This window comes from Kwoniella shivajii, chromosome 1, assembly GCF_035658355.1.
Source record: "Kwoniella shivajii chromosome 1, complete sequence".
In the NCBI taxonomy this organism is placed as follows: Eukaryota; Fungi; Basidiomycota; class Tremellomycetes; order Tremellales; family Cryptococcaceae; genus Kwoniella; species Kwoniella shivajii.
The window spans coordinates 3,378,400-3,395,894 of NC_085908.1; the positions used below are offsets into that span (position 1 = coordinate 3,378,400).

Sequence of the window (17,495 nt, forward strand, 5' to 3'; positions counted from 1 at the left end):
ATTGCAAGGAACACAAAGAATCTTTCCAAGGAGTATATATTATCCTGCTTAGCGTTTGAGGATGGGCCTTGGTCATCAAGACAGGTGCGTTTGTCGATCGAAGAAGCTGCGAGATCCCACCAGCCCGTATGCTTCTCTTCTGTTGCCTTCCTTTCGTGTGCCAATCCACTTTTGTATGGCCCCTTTTTTGGTGTGTTTCGCGTGCAAGGGGACGTGCGGGTTGAGAAAAGAATGTGAGTGACGGGATCAGTGACCGGAGGCTTCGAGCGAGAGATCTCTCAGTAGTCCAAAGCTAAGGATTCTGATCTTTATATTTAAATTTCTCTATTGTCCGTTTGAGTGACGCAAACCTGATTGTCTGTATGATCAGACCAGATGCTGCTGGAATTTATATAGAGTGACTGAATGAACTCCTCTTTCACTTGGTCGGCCTCGGTCTTCTGTTCCGATTCCTCTGTCTATGTTGTTTCTAAATTCTAATTACCGAGTACAAGTCAGATGCGAAATCGAGCTTTCTGTCTGAAGTTATCCGAAAACAATACTGTATGATTTTAATAGTATTTTTTGATCAAATCTGAGTGAGATCTGTATAAATCCAAGGTATATAAACCTGAAGGTATGATTATAATTTCTGGGATGATCAATTCAATTCATTTTGATTTTTTGAGATATGTCACTCGAAGACCGGCTTTTGACCTTTATGACCTTTGCAATAAAAAATCTCATCCCTGATGATGCAAAGAAAATAAAAGCCTACAAAACCAAATTTAAGGGTTCTGAATGCCGAACCGGTCTCTCATTGTCATTTTTCCTTGGCATTTACTCCTCTTCATTCTTATGGCAGATCGTGGGATGCATAATTAACCTAAACTACCAAAGTCATATAGAGAGATACAGGAGACAAAGGACTAGACAGACACACGCTGTCACATTTCAAAGGATTTCACGATAAAGTAAAGCTTAATTTCGTAAGGGAGATCCTCAGATCGTCACGGAACATGGAATGTCAACAGCTGAAAATGTCCACGAAAGCAGAGCAAAAAAACAGAAAGAAACATTATTACTGGATGACCTTCGGGCATCATGTTTGTTGGGAGTGAGAATGGGGATCTCGATCATTCATTTGAACCTCGACGCCGTCCGCGGCTCTTTCTTAGATGATTGGAATACGCGCAAAGTCGTACTTACCCCGTCTGTTTCGGAGTAAATCCTCCCTTCTTACCACTCAATTTTGATTCTGTCGTAAAAAGCTATTTTCGTTCCATAAAACCATAGGATGTCCATCGAGAATGACACCCCATTTGTAAGCAGATTGCTTATCACTCCACAAGAAACCACGCGGTGAACTATCGGGATTTATATCTTTGATACTTTGTTCATTAAAGTATTATGGATAACCGCCGAGAAAAGAGGGGAAAATAAACAAATGCTGCAATAAAATATGAGGGATTTATTTTTATCGCTGGCCATACTGGTAAACGGTAAATTATCAGATTTGAGGAAAAAAAGTAATTATGAAAATTACGTGAAGAGAAAGTAATAACGACAGAGAAAGGGAGATCTTCGTTTTCATTTCAACAAGGTTCTGTTGAATCTGGGAAATGAAAAGGCAATCTTTCGAACGGGAAAACATGATGATCCTTTGTTTTACCCTAGATTATCAGCTGTCCGCGTCTAAAATACTTTAAAAACCCGAGCATACGTACGTATCTCAAAAGGTAGGTAGGTATGATCGAACTTTAACTCGAATCAGTAGGAAAGATGAAGGTTCTGTGCCAAATGACCAGAGGAACACGATCTGTCTTGTGGAAAAACTGGAGGGCAGTGATAGGGAAGAGGGGTAGGGAGTAAGTGAAAAAGCTCCGAGAATGCAAAGAGAAGGGAGATCAGGTTCTAAAAACAATTTAAAAAGGGGCGTTTGTCTATAGTCTAATTGTGGAGTTAGATCGCACCACAACAATTAATTTCCAGGACGAACATGTTCCGTGACCACATTTGTTTTCTTAAACGTATGCGCATCCTCTTAATAAACGTTCAATGAGTGGCATGGCGCAATACGATACCTATAATCTAGATTGAGTTTTACCCACCCATCGATCGAAGGTGAAACACATTCTCACACTGAAGTGACGTTTTATAGCTCAGAACAAGCTAAGACACCATGACTACGCAAAAATGATTTGCAAGGAATTATCCCCGCTGCCTGCCGTACTCACCCGCCTGCCACCAAGACAGATGTCGAAGCGCTCCACAGAATCATCATCTCGGTTGTTGGTGGAAGGAAATAAGTCGTGCTCGCGGGATTACCCTCCGGGTGCAATTCAGAGCGCAGTAGGTATCGCGAAGCGAGAGGTCAGAAATATGTGGCGTCCTGTGTGAGGGTTTCGAGGAATATGAGATTCTGATGAAGACCGGGGGAGCTTCAAGGGATGAACGCGAGATCACTCAGTCTCGCAACGTGACATACCTGATTGTACCGAATGTAGCGAGAAATGAACGAAATACCTGAATTGCTTGGAAATATGATACAAAGTGGCACTGCTAGTACTGATCATCCTTCAAGTTCCCATGAGCCAAATCATCACGTTGCAATTCGTTGAGTATTGTGAGGGTTTACAATCTCGGCCATGTACAGTTCATAGTCACTCAATCTCCATGGATTATAGTAATCGCAAGATGAGTCGAATAGCCAGGCAGTCGCAATTGGACAAAGACAGAAAGTGGCCAGGTATACGGGTTTCGAGAATGAAAGGTGCAATTAGGATCAGGATGGACAGAGTCTCCTGTTCCAAGGTATCATCAATGAGATCAGCAGATGACAACGGCGGTCAAACAAGTACTAATGACCTGACTCGATAGTAATTGCGTTACCCTCTTAGATAGGATAATCGTCTGAATCACATCTCACGGCCCGTTCTAATCAGCTTTCCTCACACAGTCAGCTTCATTGCATACGCCAAAGCACTGCATGGTTGCCATCAGCATCCACCGGTGCATCAATGCTACCTATGAAGGATTTACTCCCCTACATATCAGGCAAAATGATTGGTACATGCTGTAAGACATCAGCGTTTCATAGATATTACATGGGATTTTAGATTATAACTCTGATTTAGAGAGATATAGGAGTATCATGATGGGTGAATGAGGTGAGTTTAGATCTTTGCTTAGTTTGTGGTAAACACCTTGCATCACCATGTTCTTTATGTATTTCACATGTTCTTATACATCATTTATCTCACATACAAGCTATGAACGTTCTTTCTATAAACCTACCATTTCCTACTTTGTTGGATTCGTGGTGGCTTATACGTCCCATTTCCATTTCCACTTCCACTTCCATTTCCATCTCCACTGTTATTGAACGATCTGCTGGAAGTGTCCACACCGTTGTGGAAAGCATGTGGACCAGGAGTGACTGGTCTACTTCCAACTGTACTGCCACCTTCTCTCTCATTCGCATAAGCGTCTAAAACCCTAACCACGTCAGTGGTCAATAATTCCAATTCCTTGATCTCGTCCAATGTTAAAGGTTCAACGATTCTTAATTTCCCTTTCGGTTTACCGTTATCGTCCAAGCCTTCGTTCATATCATCTTCATCGTCAGATTCATTTTCACCTTCATCTTCTCTTCCATCATCTTGATCTTGATCTTGGTTCAAGACGATTTTAGAATTCCCTTCACGTACATGGACTTTGTCTCTATTCTTACGCCATCTTTCATCCCTCCCTTTGATTAATGACTTTCCAACACCTTCGAAAACCCTCAACATACATCCATCTAAAAGCACTTTCAGTCTTTGTACATCGTCCAAAGCATGTAAATTGCCAATGACGGGTAACCACCTATCACATTCTAATCCTCTTTGAGTAACTACCAGCTCGTAGGCGCCGAATAACATGTATGTCATAGGGTCCAATCTTGTAACGGATCTCAACTGAGTGATACCACCTGTCTCTTTGCCTCCCAAAGGTACATTACGTGATTTCTCACCAAAAGCATACAATCTTTTTTCTGCTGGATTGAATGATGCAGAGGCTTCCTCTGGTCCGCCGACTTCTCGTCGACGTGAATTCACCGAAGAAGCGTGAATGAACACAGTCTAGCATAAAACGAACAATCAGCTGAATTCAGCTACTCTGCAATCCCCCCTTGCGTAGCATGCACTCACCTTGTCTTGGGATGTACGACAAGTCTTTTCCGAAGTTCGCAAAGCGAAATTTGGCGCATTCGCCATCGCAATGAGTGCGGCCAATAAAGGTAAACTGTTTCCGTGTTCATTTAATGCAGCTGGGACAGTCAATCTCCTTCCTATTCTATTGACAGTTCCTCCAGCAGATACAGCTATGACCCCAGCCTGATCTAACGATTGTAGTAGACTGCCTTTGACTTGCTTGATTTGTAACATTGTAGGTTTGGACAAGAAATTGTCAGAGCAGAACTGATTTGCAGATCGATATTCTCCTCTATCATCCATTGCTGACCATTGATTATAGGCCGCTACGATGGCTAAAGGGTCTGATCGGAACGCGGGTGGACACCACGAGTCTTTGATACGATCGGCTTCAGCCTTCATGGTGATTGGGGCGAGGAAAGGATCTCGATTTGTCAAAACAGCTGCAAGTGTAAGAGCAGAATCCAAACATCTGAAGAAAGAACCGTATAAGCATAGTTTACCGATTGCTGCCTCCACAGGTAACTGAAGTAAGACTCGACCAAGTGAAGTGAGGTTTTGTTGGGCATCCATCGCACCTAGCATTCGTAATACTTCCATAGCTGCTGTTATTCGGTTGGTTTCAGGAGGCTCGATAGTGGCTGCAAGTACCTCTTCGACTTCACCCAAATTAAGCGCCTACAATCTCAATGTGTCAGCTTCACTCGCATGCAAGAACATAGCGTCAACTCACTTTGACGTGCATGACCACGTTACTTAGATCACTTCTCTTCATTTCCACCATCTGGTGTGCATCAAGCGCTTCTAACCTCTTTTTTGAGAGTAGACCGTAATATTCACCTTCACGATGTCTTCCAGCTCTTCCGGCTCTTTGATTGAGGTTTGATGAACCAACCCAAGCAGACACAAGGGATGACATATGTCTTTCTGGATCATATCGCTTTTCTTTCACTCTAGCAGTATCAACCACGTACACAACATCGGGAATTGTGATTGATGTCTCAGCGATGTTCGTGGCTAAGATGATTCGTCTGACACCGGATGGAGGAGGTTTGAAGACTTCTTTTTGTTCAGCAGCTGGAATAGTTGAATGAAGATAATGTATACTGTATTTGGAATCATCGTTAAAATTCGTTCCCATTAATGGTCGATTTCTAGTATCCATGAGTATATCTGCGACTTTTTTGATCTCATCCCATCCAGGTAAGAACACCAAGACATGTCCATCATCCGATCGTTTCATCACATCTGCGATTGTCAGCGCCACTAGGGGATATGGTATTTCCAATCCCATTCCGGATCCAGGAGCGAAATTTGACGAATCCCTACTGAGCTCTTTGGCCAAATACTCCGTCACATTCTTTTCCTTAAATACCCAACCTCCCCTGTTAAGCGGAATACCTTGAAGTTGGGGAATGATGTCATCCAGATAAGTTCTTTCAACTGGGAAGGTCCGTCCAGGAATCTCAGCTACTGGAGCTGGTCGTCCCCTAGAATCGGCAAAGTAACTTTTGAAAAGGGTTGGGTCGATGGTGGCTGACATGAGAATCACCTTGAGGGGCCTTTTCCTTTTCAATCTGTCTGCGAGTAGTCGTTTCAAGACCACCAGTAACAGATCCGTATCGATATCCCTCTCATGTACTTCATCCACAACGATATGGGTTACTTCATCCATTCTCGCTACGGCGCCAGGATCGGCTGTTGCACCTAGAGCTGATTGCATTCGTTTAAGGAAGATACCGGTAGTGCAAAAAGTGATACTTCCATTTGGTTGAGGTAATTTGACATCGAATCGAACTTGATAACCGATTTCTTTACCGAGTGGTTGACCTCTTTCATCTGCGATTCGCTCTGCTACTGACATGGCTGCAAGTCGACGAGGTTGAGTACAGACGATATTACATTTCGCGCCTTCCCCTCGGTTGATATAATCGTCGAAGAGTAGTTGAGGTACTTGAGTGGTCTTTCCCGAACCTGTTGCAGCCATAACGATCGTGACATCGTTGACTTCAATCTTGGCCAAAATTTCCGTTGCTCGAGATGTGACAGGGAGAGATTGACGTTGTGTTCTCATCTTCTCCAGTTTGGGGTCACTTTCGTATGCAGCTAATCGATCCTGCAGGTCGAGGGATTTATCCATGAGCTGTTTCTCGCTAAGTTGCCTGTTACCTCCTGAGCCCCAGGTCGGAAGAGGTTGGGGCTCGTTAGCTGCTACACCTGAAACGGGGGCTTTCTCCCATAATCTTGAATGTCTTATATCGCCACATAAACCTTGGATATCCTCATTAAGATGATCGGACATCTGGAAAACCAAATGTGGTACTTTACCGAGGTTGGCACTTTTATCCGTCTTTGAGAATTCAACGAAATCTTGCCATAAAACAGGATCACAACTTTCAAGGTATTGCGTCACATCGAGATAAGCTTTAATTTGAGCGCCTTTTTTGTTTGATGCTTGACCCATGCCTATTCTTCTGGCTCCAACAGTCATGACTGCATCCCATGTCATGGATGATTTGGCTTTTCGTCCTTTGTTGGATGATTGTGAGGTTTGCGAAAACTCGATATCTGGTTTACCAAACTTATATCGTTGACAATAGTACTCCATGAATTGTCGTGCACGGTCGTATGAGATTACCGAAGCATCGGATAATTTGGCGGTGTCCGAACTTCCTCCAGATATATGCATTGGAGAATTCGCACCGTTCTCGGCTGAAGGACTGGCAGTCTTTCCACTCGATTTGCCTTTGTCCAGCTATCGAGGTCGTCAGCATTTCGACTATTGTAGACAGGAGATGTGTGACCTACTAAGCCTGAGGCTGTCAATTGTAAGACTGCACTTAGAGCAGCTAGTTTTTCTGCTTCTTTCCTCACTGCGTGGTCGCCTACCCCAATTATCCCTCTGTTGGGATCACCGACGACAGATACTCTGATGGAAATTTAGCTGAGAGGATCTCGCTATAACAAAAGTGATATACTATGACTTACCTGCATATCCTTTTGTTCCCAATCATGCCTTCCTCGACCTTATACCGTTGATCTTCCGCACCACCGCTTCCATTACCCAAATAGTTGGCCAAAGGCGCTTTGGGATTCTCGGCCCATTGCGGATTTTTCAACTCTACACCATGCCCGAATTCGTTTATTATTTGAGTGCGATCTCTGAACGGTGGTGAGAGTTGTTGTAGATTTCCTCCCGTACTCCCACCGGCACCACCCTTACGAGTGGTGTTATTTCCCTTTGGTTTGTATCGTGAGGGGCCGGCCATATCTTCGTCCGAGCCGTTGAAAGGGGTAGGTGATCGAGAACGTGCAGAAGCCGAGTCGAGCTGTTCAGGTTTTGAAGTAGTCGAAACAAGAGGTGTGTTTTGCGATCTTGGTCCAGTCGGTGGAAGTCGATCAGATCTGGGGCCAATTGGAATAGCAGCCGCTGTAGAGAAGGCTTGCGACTTTCTAGGACCTGTAGGTATAGGTTTAAGTAGTTTCGCCGAAGGCTCAGAAGATGGGAGAATAGGTGAAGGAGGTCGTTTGAAAGGAACAGATGACGTTTGAGGACTGGGCAGTTTGGAGAATATTGCAGATTGGCGAATATTGTAGGTCAGTGAACTTTTCAACTTGATTTCAAAAAAGTTGAGAAAGCCCGACATACCTCTCTCGCTGACGATTTTGAAATCCTCCTAGTCTATCTTGTAAGCTTTTCGTGTGTTCCCCTGTAGCTCTGTCTTCTCTTCTTTCAGTGTAGTACTGCTCTTTATGATGAGATAGTGTGTAGAATGGTTTTGTCAATGGTTCTTCTACTGTTGAAGGTGAATGACGTCTTCTTCTGGGCAATGAAGGGGAGGGCGAACGGGAATAGGAGTATGATCTTCCTCTATGATGGCTTAATTTTCGGGGTGGAGAAGGAGAAGGCGAAAATTGAGCATGGATCGATCTTGTTTGTGTCTTTCTCAAAGGAGGAATGGATGGGGATCTTGATAAATTCCTTTCAGGTATATAAGTATCGTTCCTCTTGATTATGATAGGAGGTGAAGGTGATCTATATCTTCCTCTTCTGATAGGTGGTGAGGAAGGTGATCTATAGCTCCTATATCTGCTTGGAGGTGGTGATGGGGGTGGAACGTAGCTTTCAGTTTCTCTCCTGTAAGATGGGATATCACTTTCTCTTTCTCTCTCTCTGTCTGGTGACCTTGTCCTAGTTCTAGTAGAAGCTTGGATTGAGAAAGTTGGTTTAGGAGGTAATGAATATACAGGTTTACTTGGGAGGGTGTTTGCTTGTGATGATGATGTAGTCGTGGTCGATCCTGCAGAGCTTTTCGTCGCACTTGAGATTGGGATAGAAGTGAAAGTCGAACTTGATGGTCGTGAAGGTAACGATAACGGTTTAGAAGGTAACGATAAATTAAGTATTGATGATGATGTTTGTGAAGACGATATTTGTTCTGACATGAGTATATCCCAATTGCTCTTGATTGCTCCTAGACCCTTTCTCAATTTATCACCAAGTGAGAAATGGTATGTATGGTGATGTGGTATTTAGTCGTTCAACTCTGCAATTCTCGAGGAGGGATTTCTCGTATTTCGTGCAGGCGCAGTTGATACAGTTGGTTTTTCACGTTGGTGGTTTGCTGTAATGGTGGTCAATGGTCTACAGCTGGAGGTGACTGCTATTGAGGATAACAATGATAAGATGGATCTATGCATTCCATGCTGTCTCTATGTACGTTCCAATGCTTCTTTGTTTTCAACTCTCTCAACTTTTTCAAGCTTTTTTCATTCAAGACGTCTTTTGTTCGATGCCCTGACGGGATCAAATGCATCTCATCCTTTTTTTTGGTAACTATATTCATTAGGATATTTCGTCATTCGGAAAACATGAATAAATAACAATGCAATGCATTCTTCTTCTTCGCTATATCAACGATACATCTCACTAAGTTCACTCCAGATACACAGGAATTGTCCTGATTCAGGCTGTATGAGAGAAGGAAATATGGTGGGAAATTATCGGTGGAAAAGGGTCCGTATTACGACGACTTTAGGATAAGTATGTATTATTCTATCTATCCATGCAAAGGAACCGTGATAAGTGGATGGAGTACATGTGTGATTGATTGTTTCGAATGTCATCTACTGTCATGGCGAAATGACTTATTTAGAAGAAAGGTTTTGTCCGTCTCTGTCTGCTACACTCGCAATAGCTGAAAAAGGTGGTAAAGTGGTCTGTGATCTATTTTGGCTGGCCGGAGGCTATACATGATCCGTTCCCTCTGTCAGCTTCCGTCCGGGATTCACATAGGACGGCGAAGAGGGACACTTACGACTCTGAACATAGGGTTGATTTGACCTTGAATATGTCTATTTGACATATCACCCACACCACCAGCTTCCCAATTACTTATGCTAGGTAACATTACACCTGATCCTGACGCGGAAGCTAATGGTCTGTTCAGTCCGACACCGTGAGAAACAGCGACCGCTTTAGGATGACCATATGGACTTGTAGGGGCTGAACCATTTCCGTTATTCCCAGATAGCGCATGTTGAGGTACCAGCGGTTGACCTAAACCTTCCAATTGTCCATGTAGTGACAATGAGCTTTTACCACCTACTCGACCTAATGACGTCGATGAAGTCGCCCCTACATTGGCATGGACTTTGAAGTCATGAGCTAGCTGTGATTCAAAGGAAGCATTGGAACGTGATGTTAAGCCGTGATGCTGCTTGTGGAAAGAAGAGACAGATGGTGCACGTTTTGGATCACGTTGTCGTAACGGATCATTCCAGTGTTCTCTTGCTAATCGAGGTCCGGGACTTTAAGAATAGAACACGTATATTAGTCAGATCCCAACCGGTCATGCTTGATAGGATAGGAAACCAATGACTTACTCGCTATCAACAGTCCCGATAGTCCCGACCGTTAAGACACTTCTACTCATCAGAGAATGTTGACCAAAGCTTGACATTGAATGATCATCATCATCATCCCTTCTTCTAGCTTTATGTCTGCTTTCGACATGAGCCTCATCATAAGCTTTAAGTGCAGCTGCACTCAGTCCACTCTTGTTAGACTGAGCAGAACGAGCCGATTCATGGGATCTGACCGAAGTCATACTCGAACTAGCAGGGACATTAGGATAATTCCTCAAGTCTCGCATAGATTGGTTTCCTCCTAGATTGGGATTGAGAGAAAGTGATGAGGCTGACGCGAAATTAGGTTGTAAATGTGGTTGTGCCTTCGCAGTTCCAGATACATTCACGTTGGATGAAGCGAATTCGAGTTCAGTGTTTTTCTGACCGGTCTGGATTCTGGCTTCGACCAGTTGATTTCTCTTTTGCATGACTGCCCTAGCCCTCTCCTTCTGCAAAGCAGCGGCAGCTTCTCGTTTGGCCTTTTCAACTTCTTTAGCAGCTCTCTCAGCTTCTTTCTTGGCCTTTTTGGGATCAGCGATGATAGGAGAAGCAAGTGTCATTCGATCTTGAGGTCTATTACCGGATTGTGTACGTTTGAGAGATGAGCCAGCGTAACCTTCGACTTCAGGAACTGGTGTAAGGTCCACTGTTGATGATTTATCTGAAGCTCCTCCAAAGACTGAGCTAAGTCCCCATTTCTTCTTCTTACCCGTGACCGCGAGCTTGTCTGCTCGTGCTGCTCCTACAGTAGGTTCGATGGGCGGTGGCCTAGATACCAACGAAGCCGAGGACTGTTGAGGGATATCTTGGACGTATCTTTGTTGTTGCTGTTGCTGAACATATGCTGCAACGTGAGGTTTGAGTTGATCGAAAGGACGTCTAGGGGCAGGTTCAGGAATGGAAGTAGTGGAATAGTTATTGAACGATGGATTAGAATTGAGAGCTGCTTGAGAACCTTCGAAAACCGAACCGTCGTACACCGTGGATTGTGCACCAGAGGGATGACCAGTGGAGAGTGCAACTTCGCTTGCCCATTGCTGCGAGCGAGCTCGTGGGTCCATTCGTGGGGTAGGTGGAAGCGAATACACCGGATCTCTTGCAACGCCAGGTGAGTTCGGTGGTCTGTTACCGTAACTCGCAAGATCGTCGGTGGGTAAATCCAATTCTCGAAGTTGATGAACCAGAGAAGAAGCGCTGACAAATGCTCGTGGATCGGCTTGAGGACCATGTGATTGTGATGGAGGGAAGAACGTTCGGGCTCCAGCGGGTGAAGCACTGTCCGGAGTACCTATCGGTGGCGGTAACGTACGCATGTCGCCGTTTGCAAAGGCGGGTCGCGGTTCGTTTGGAGTGTTTGAGTGGGATGGGGGTACTTGTCGTGGGGGAGCTTGTGTAATCTCGGCTGATTGAGATCGTAAAGCTCCAGGTGCAGGTTGACCTTGCGAAAATGGGATGCGTGGTAATGGTGGAGTTTGTTGGAGATGAGGGAGAGTCTCGTGGAAGTAGGCATGATCGATGCATTGTGCGGAAGTCAATCGATACTTGGGATTGTAGCGCAAAAGGTCGTGGATACAATCGACAAGCGAATCGGGAACGTTCTCGCCGAAAAGCCCGCGGAAACGTACAGGTTGACGCTATGGGAGGGGAATTGTGCGGCAACCAGTCAATTCGCTGTGCGAAGATGCTTAGCAGTGGAACAATAACTCACCTTTGGGAAGGAAAATCCGACATTTTTGGCTAGTTTGATACCCGAATTCCATGGTCCACCACCGATTGTTTGGCTTCTTTCATCCATTCCATACTCTCCACTTGGTTCACCCATTGTTTCTGTAATTCGATATACTTGATCAATCTCGCTTACACCTGGGAAGAGCGGTTTCAGATTGACCATTTCTGCTAAAATCGTCCCCAGAGCCCACATATCTACCGGAGCTCCATAATCTGTCGAACGAAGTAGAACTTCAGGTGCACGATACCATCTCGTAGAGACATACTCAGTATATGGTGGTTTAGAATTTGTCGCTCTTGCTAAACCGAAATCTGCAAGTTTTACTATTACTCTAACATCTTTTTCGTATTTTATCTGGTCTTCAGTTGGCGGAGGGACACCTGAACCTTCTATACGAGAATTGTTGATTTGGGCCAAAGTGCCAGCTGTCAAGTAATCTGTCAATCCAGTGGTGGTCACCAGAAGATTTTCAGGCTTCATATCTCTATGGAAATAACCATATTGATGAATTTGATACAGACCGGCCGATATTTGATGGAAACAACTGGCGATGAGACCAGCTGCCAATGGCCGTCCTCGTCGAGATTTCGTCAATTGATATAAGTTTCCCTCCATACACTCGAAAACGAAATACAGTTCTCTGGATTTGGGGGATATGAAGGCATCGTAGAGAGGAATGATAGCGGGATGCGGAGGGATTTTGCTCAGTGACTAAAGGGAAAAAATGAATGATCAAAATAGGTTTTCACGACATCGCTCCATGAGAATACTGAGCAAGGTTTGGTTGACTTACCACAAGTTCACCCAATGTTCTAGCTTGTTTCCATCCACCGTCCCACACTCTTTTCATTCTCTTCAACGCCACCAGTCTTTTCCCTGCCCATTCCGGTCTAGCACCTGCTCCACACTGCATTGCTGACAAGATTATGTCTGACTTTACTGGTGAATGCCAGTCGCATAACCACACTGTACCAAATGAGCCGTCTCCGAGACATTTTAGTTCGGTGTAGCTTCTTTCGCCGCCTGCGAAAAGGATAAAAATGGTGATTCCGAGTCGATGGGAAGAGGATGATAGTAAGGAGCGGTGGTCGCGGTGGTATCAATCAGCTCAAATTTCACTCATGCCCATTTACCTGTTGAGCTGACGTCACTTACGAGGATCTTCAGTTCCTATTCTTCCATCTTCCTCCTCCACGCTAACTACCATTCTGGAATCCCTTTTCCCTGGATAACCACTTCCTACACCTCTAACGCTGGCATCCAGACGGTCGTTAACCGGTAAAGGAGATGTGGACTGTCTGCGTCTGGTGGAGGGTCCAGCTGTTTGACTATGCCAATCCGGCTGTTCATTCTGCTGCTGCTGCTGTTGTTGTTGTTGATACCCTTGTTGGGGATAATTCGACGATTGATACATTTTTGATGATGGAGATGAGTATGACTGTTGCTTCTGAGAACTTGGGGTGCTATCTGGGGTATGTAGATAACCGTTCGGAGGAGGTGGTGGTGATCGATATCCACCCTCGGCACCGTTGATAGATTCTGGTGTTGGATAAGAAGCTTGAGGACTATGTCCGTACGCGTCTAGGTTATTACCGTAATGGATTGTTGGCGCGAGTGCGACGGGAATAAAGGCTGTTGACATTGTTCTTTCCCAGAATATTCAACTGAGAGTGCGAGAAGGAGCTCAGTCGACTTGAGGGTTGAAGATGAAGGAGGGGGGAAAAGAATCGTTCAACACCACATTTGCCACTGAAATCCACCCGAAACGTGAAAAATAGCAGTGTAGCTTTGCTCCGCCGTAATGAACCAAAAATAGGTGGTGAAATATGAGAGTAGATCAACAAGAGGTCGCCAATGGATAAAGGGGTGTTTTGGGTATAATCGAAATTTCAATATAACGTCGCGTATTGTTTTGGTCCAACGAATTCCTCACTATTGGAATTGAGAAAAGAGGAATTTTTAGTTCAATAGGTCTAAACCAGTCCGATCCGAAGTAATGAAATGCAATGTTACGATCAGAAGACATGAGAATGAATGGGATGACAGTGAATGATAGACGTGCGACAGACAGTAAGTAAGGGATGTGTTGGGCTTTGGGATGTTCCGACCGAAATGGAACGTATGATTAAAGCGAAATAAATAGCTGATTATGTGTGGTGGAACGTAATGACTGATTTCACTTACCACTTGGCTAGATTCGCACCTATGATCAACTGGAACAGATGATAGTTTCTTCCTCCTTTATTTCCCGTTTCTGATAACTATTGCCTAAATTGAATTGGAATGATCGTTACCTTGCTTCTCTTGATAAGTCTTCTTTTCCCTTCCTCTCCTGGCCTGGCCGTGAGAAGCCTTACTTTATTTCCGTTATTTACTGAATGAGAGTGTTTCGCGCTTCCGTCCGCGCTCAAGAGCTGTATATCATGTCAAGCGACGATGACAGTGGTGATGATGAACACGAGGGTAATGTGAATGTTATGTCTCTATGATGATCATGGAAGTTTTAAGTCGTATCATAGAATTGGGTTATATGACTTATTTCATTTATGATAGCCCATCCCAAAAGTGAAGGAGGGGTGGATTAAATTCAGGAACGTCAAAAAGCTATTATTATGATTATTATTTATTTGCTATAGGTTGTGTGTGTCTCTCTCTGAACGTTCTTTCAACTTTTATTATAACACCTCAATCGCAACACTTCTGGTTCCTCGGAATCGTATCAATGGCAGGATGATCGTGTTTTGAGAGATTGCATAGAACTGGAGACATTCGCTGTAACAATTCTGGAAGTATGGTCTAAACCTTCTCTCTGAGATTTTGCATGTGGCATTAGGAGACGATTTTGTTCACACTCACGTCGAGACAGGATATTATGTACAACAGGTACAGATCAAAGGGTAAAAAGTATACGGTGCAAAACACGTTAGCATTCAGCTATCACCCAAGTAGTTTAAATTCCACTACTATACATGAGAGAACGATGCATCCCACCCCCCTCTAACGGCTTCTACTGACTAGGTTATGCAGGAGAAGTATGAAGATATAAAAGAATTGGGAAAATACGCTAAAATTACTATAAATCAGTCTAAATCGGTGTGTGTTTTTCAGCTTAGCTTCATTTAGATATTATTTTAGTTGAGATTTTTAAACTAATTGCCCGGATCAAAAAGTCTAGATTGAATCATCTCGCATTACATTCTCTCACACCAACCACTAATCGAATTTGTTCAAAAATGTACCTTTTTTTTCCGTCTTCCTATCCTAAATTGACGCTAAGAGAAAATCACCCCATGTTGAAGTTGCAAGGTGTTGCTTTGCATGAGAAGAAATTCGAACCGGGAGGAATGTTTGATGTTTGTGAATTGTAATGCCGTGCCGTGTTCCTTTGAACGAAATGGCATGAAGGGACTGATCAAAGAGACGCTGAACACTTGGTTGGAGGGGAAGAGATCTCGCAGGGCATGTTTACGGTAAAAAGAGAAAAAAAAAACCCCCCCTTTCTGATTTTTGATCAGTTCCCAAAACGCCTTTATTTTTACCTAATCATATTATTCAGTTACCTCCTCCCCTCCACCTGTCAGCCCTTGTGATACCCCAGAAGAGAGAGCATGATCAAAAACTCCAAGCCCTTTTACGTCCAATGCCGCTTGCGATTAACTTTATTTGAATAGAATTGATCGTCGTCGTATTATTCGTCGAGGACGAATCGTTCCTCGAACTTCTACAAAATACAAAATGTTGAAAGGTTTGACTATGGTAGGCTTTATACCGAGAGAAATCCCAATAATCAGAATTCGTTCCCTGTTTCACTTGACTCGCAGCCGACAGGTACCAGGATCATCATGCTCCTGATCTGACGGACGCTTCCATGTCTGGTGATCATTCAAGGTGATATGTAGTCTCGGAATCAAGCAATGAGCACTCACACTCATGTGACCTGAGCTTCCACATGTATAGCCAATGCCTGACATCTTGTTGAGATACTTTGACTTTTTGATGGTCAGGAAGTGAACATCTAACATGAAATAACAGCAATTCATGATCAAAGGCTGATTTTGCATCCGGCGGAAAGGGTTATCTCCATCATATGGCTTTTTCGTGCCTGACACATGTCGAAGTGGGAGAATTCCAAAAGCGGAAAGCATGAAACGGAAGAAATCTTCAGACAGACCCGAATCTGGCAAGCCGCTGATATGACCTTTTCATACTGATTTGATATGATACTAAGTATACAAGCAGGATACATTTGTCTATTGAGATATGCCGACACCGTACGAAACCATACATCTACTACTAAATAACGTTCTCAATCGATACAGTTAAAAGACCGTGTTGAACACCTTCATATTCCCTTATACTGCTTTCATATGTATTCTGCAGCATATTTTTCGAAGAAGTGATTTGGTTTTGATCATTCCCATCGAGATGAAGAGGTCCCAGATCTAACATTTCGATGAGTGTCGGACTGAGCGGATATAACGATTCTGTATTATCAAGTGAAAGTGGTGATGGTAATATATCGAACGGACTCTCGTTAAACTTGATCTTGATTTCATCATCCCCATCATTTGGAAGCGGTGTTACGGGAGAATTTTGTCTTGTGACGGAACACGATGTTGTTGCTGTATGTAAATGATGTGTTTGATGGATTTGACTTGTTTTAATACCTAAACCAGATAACAAAGGTGACCATACATTTGATTCGGAATGTATATTCGTTATTATACTTGTGCTTGATCTTGATCTGGAGCTTGAGTTGGATCTGGATGAACTGGGATTTATTGTCCAAGATGATTTGGAATTTTTGAGTGTTTTCCTTGCTGGTGAAGGAGAAGGAATATTCGAAGATGTGGAAGTGGAAGGTAAATCAGGTCTTGCAGAAGATGATCTTCTCATCACTTCTGGACTTGGTAACGTTGGACTATTTGTGATACTTCTACTTCCTCTTCTACCTTCTCGTTGAATGGGCTGCTTGGAACATCTCCTTCCTTTCAGAGTAGGATCAGGAAAAGGAGTAATCTTAGAAGAAGAAGAGGCAACATCGACTTTAAGGTTATCGGCAGGTAATGGGTATTTAGCTTTTATCAGGGTTTGTTTAACGCAAGATGAAGCTGGACTAGGTAATGTTGTTGATGATGGTGGTAATTTCAATTGTAGTCTTGTGAGGTAGAATATATCTTGATATCCTAAATGTGCAAATTTACTTTCCAACGTTTCAAGCTATTCACGACGAAAGTGATTTGCATAAATGACAAATCAGCGATTTTGTCCTAGAACGATCAAAATTGGGGAGTCGAATGTGGAGAGACTCAATTTACCTTTCCATGTTTACAAAGTAGTTGTCTTCCACTACCCTTGGCTATCTTTGCTCTGGAATATCGTTTTACGACTTCTAGTGCGTAGTTGAATGATGGTGGATGAGTGGGATCGGTTCTTTCGAGGACCTGATCAAGATGTCAGTCGGCATTCAGGATGATCTTGGACGATGTAGGAGGAGGGGAGTAACTACTCACTGAGACGACATCAGCGTTCTTACAGGTAGACATGATGGTGAGAAGCAGATATGCCAGATAAATCAATTTGGTGTTTAAGGGTATTCTTAATACCGATCGAGCGGATTGGAAAATCGTCGAGGCTGCCTTTTTTTGATCGAGCTACTTGATAGCGGAGAAATTTCAATG

General features: G+C 43.6%; 3 protein-coding genes across 3 annotated transcripts; all 3 read right to left on the reverse strand.

The window, feature by feature from the left end:
* Positions 1-3,272: 3,272 nt before the first annotated feature.
* IL334_001259 (uncharacterized protein) lies at positions 3,273-8,621 on the reverse strand (the record flags this gene model as incomplete). Its single annotated transcript, XM_062933016.1, has 6 exons — positions 3,273-4,103; positions 4,173-4,853; positions 4,909-6,930; positions 6,984-7,104; positions 7,164-7,730; positions 7,825-8,621. The coding sequence occupies 6 exons, from the start codon at positions 8,619-8,621 to the stop codon at positions 3,273-3,275; spliced, it is 5,019 nt and encodes a 1,672-aa protein (XP_062789067.1).
* A 702-nt stretch (positions 8,622-9,323) lies between these two features.
* Positions 9,324-13,456, reverse strand: IL334_001260 (uncharacterized protein; the record flags this gene model as incomplete). The annotated part of the gene is made up of 6 exons (XM_062933017.1): positions 9,324-9,422; positions 9,494-9,986; positions 10,062-11,719; positions 11,794-12,525; positions 12,608-12,837; positions 12,970-13,456. The coding sequence occupies 6 exons, from the start codon at positions 13,454-13,456 to the stop codon at positions 9,324-9,326; spliced, it is 3,699 nt and encodes a 1,232-aa protein (XP_062789068.1).
* A 2,651-nt stretch (positions 13,457-16,107) lies between these two features.
* On the reverse strand, positions 16,108-17,360 carry IL334_001261 (uncharacterized protein; the record flags this gene model as incomplete). Its single annotated transcript, XM_062933018.1, has 3 exons — positions 16,108-17,034; positions 17,133-17,258; positions 17,328-17,360. The coding sequence occupies 3 exons, from the start codon at positions 17,358-17,360 to the stop codon at positions 16,108-16,110; spliced, it is 1,086 nt and encodes a 361-aa protein (XP_062789069.1).
* Between the last annotated feature and the right edge of the window lie 135 nt (positions 17,361-17,495).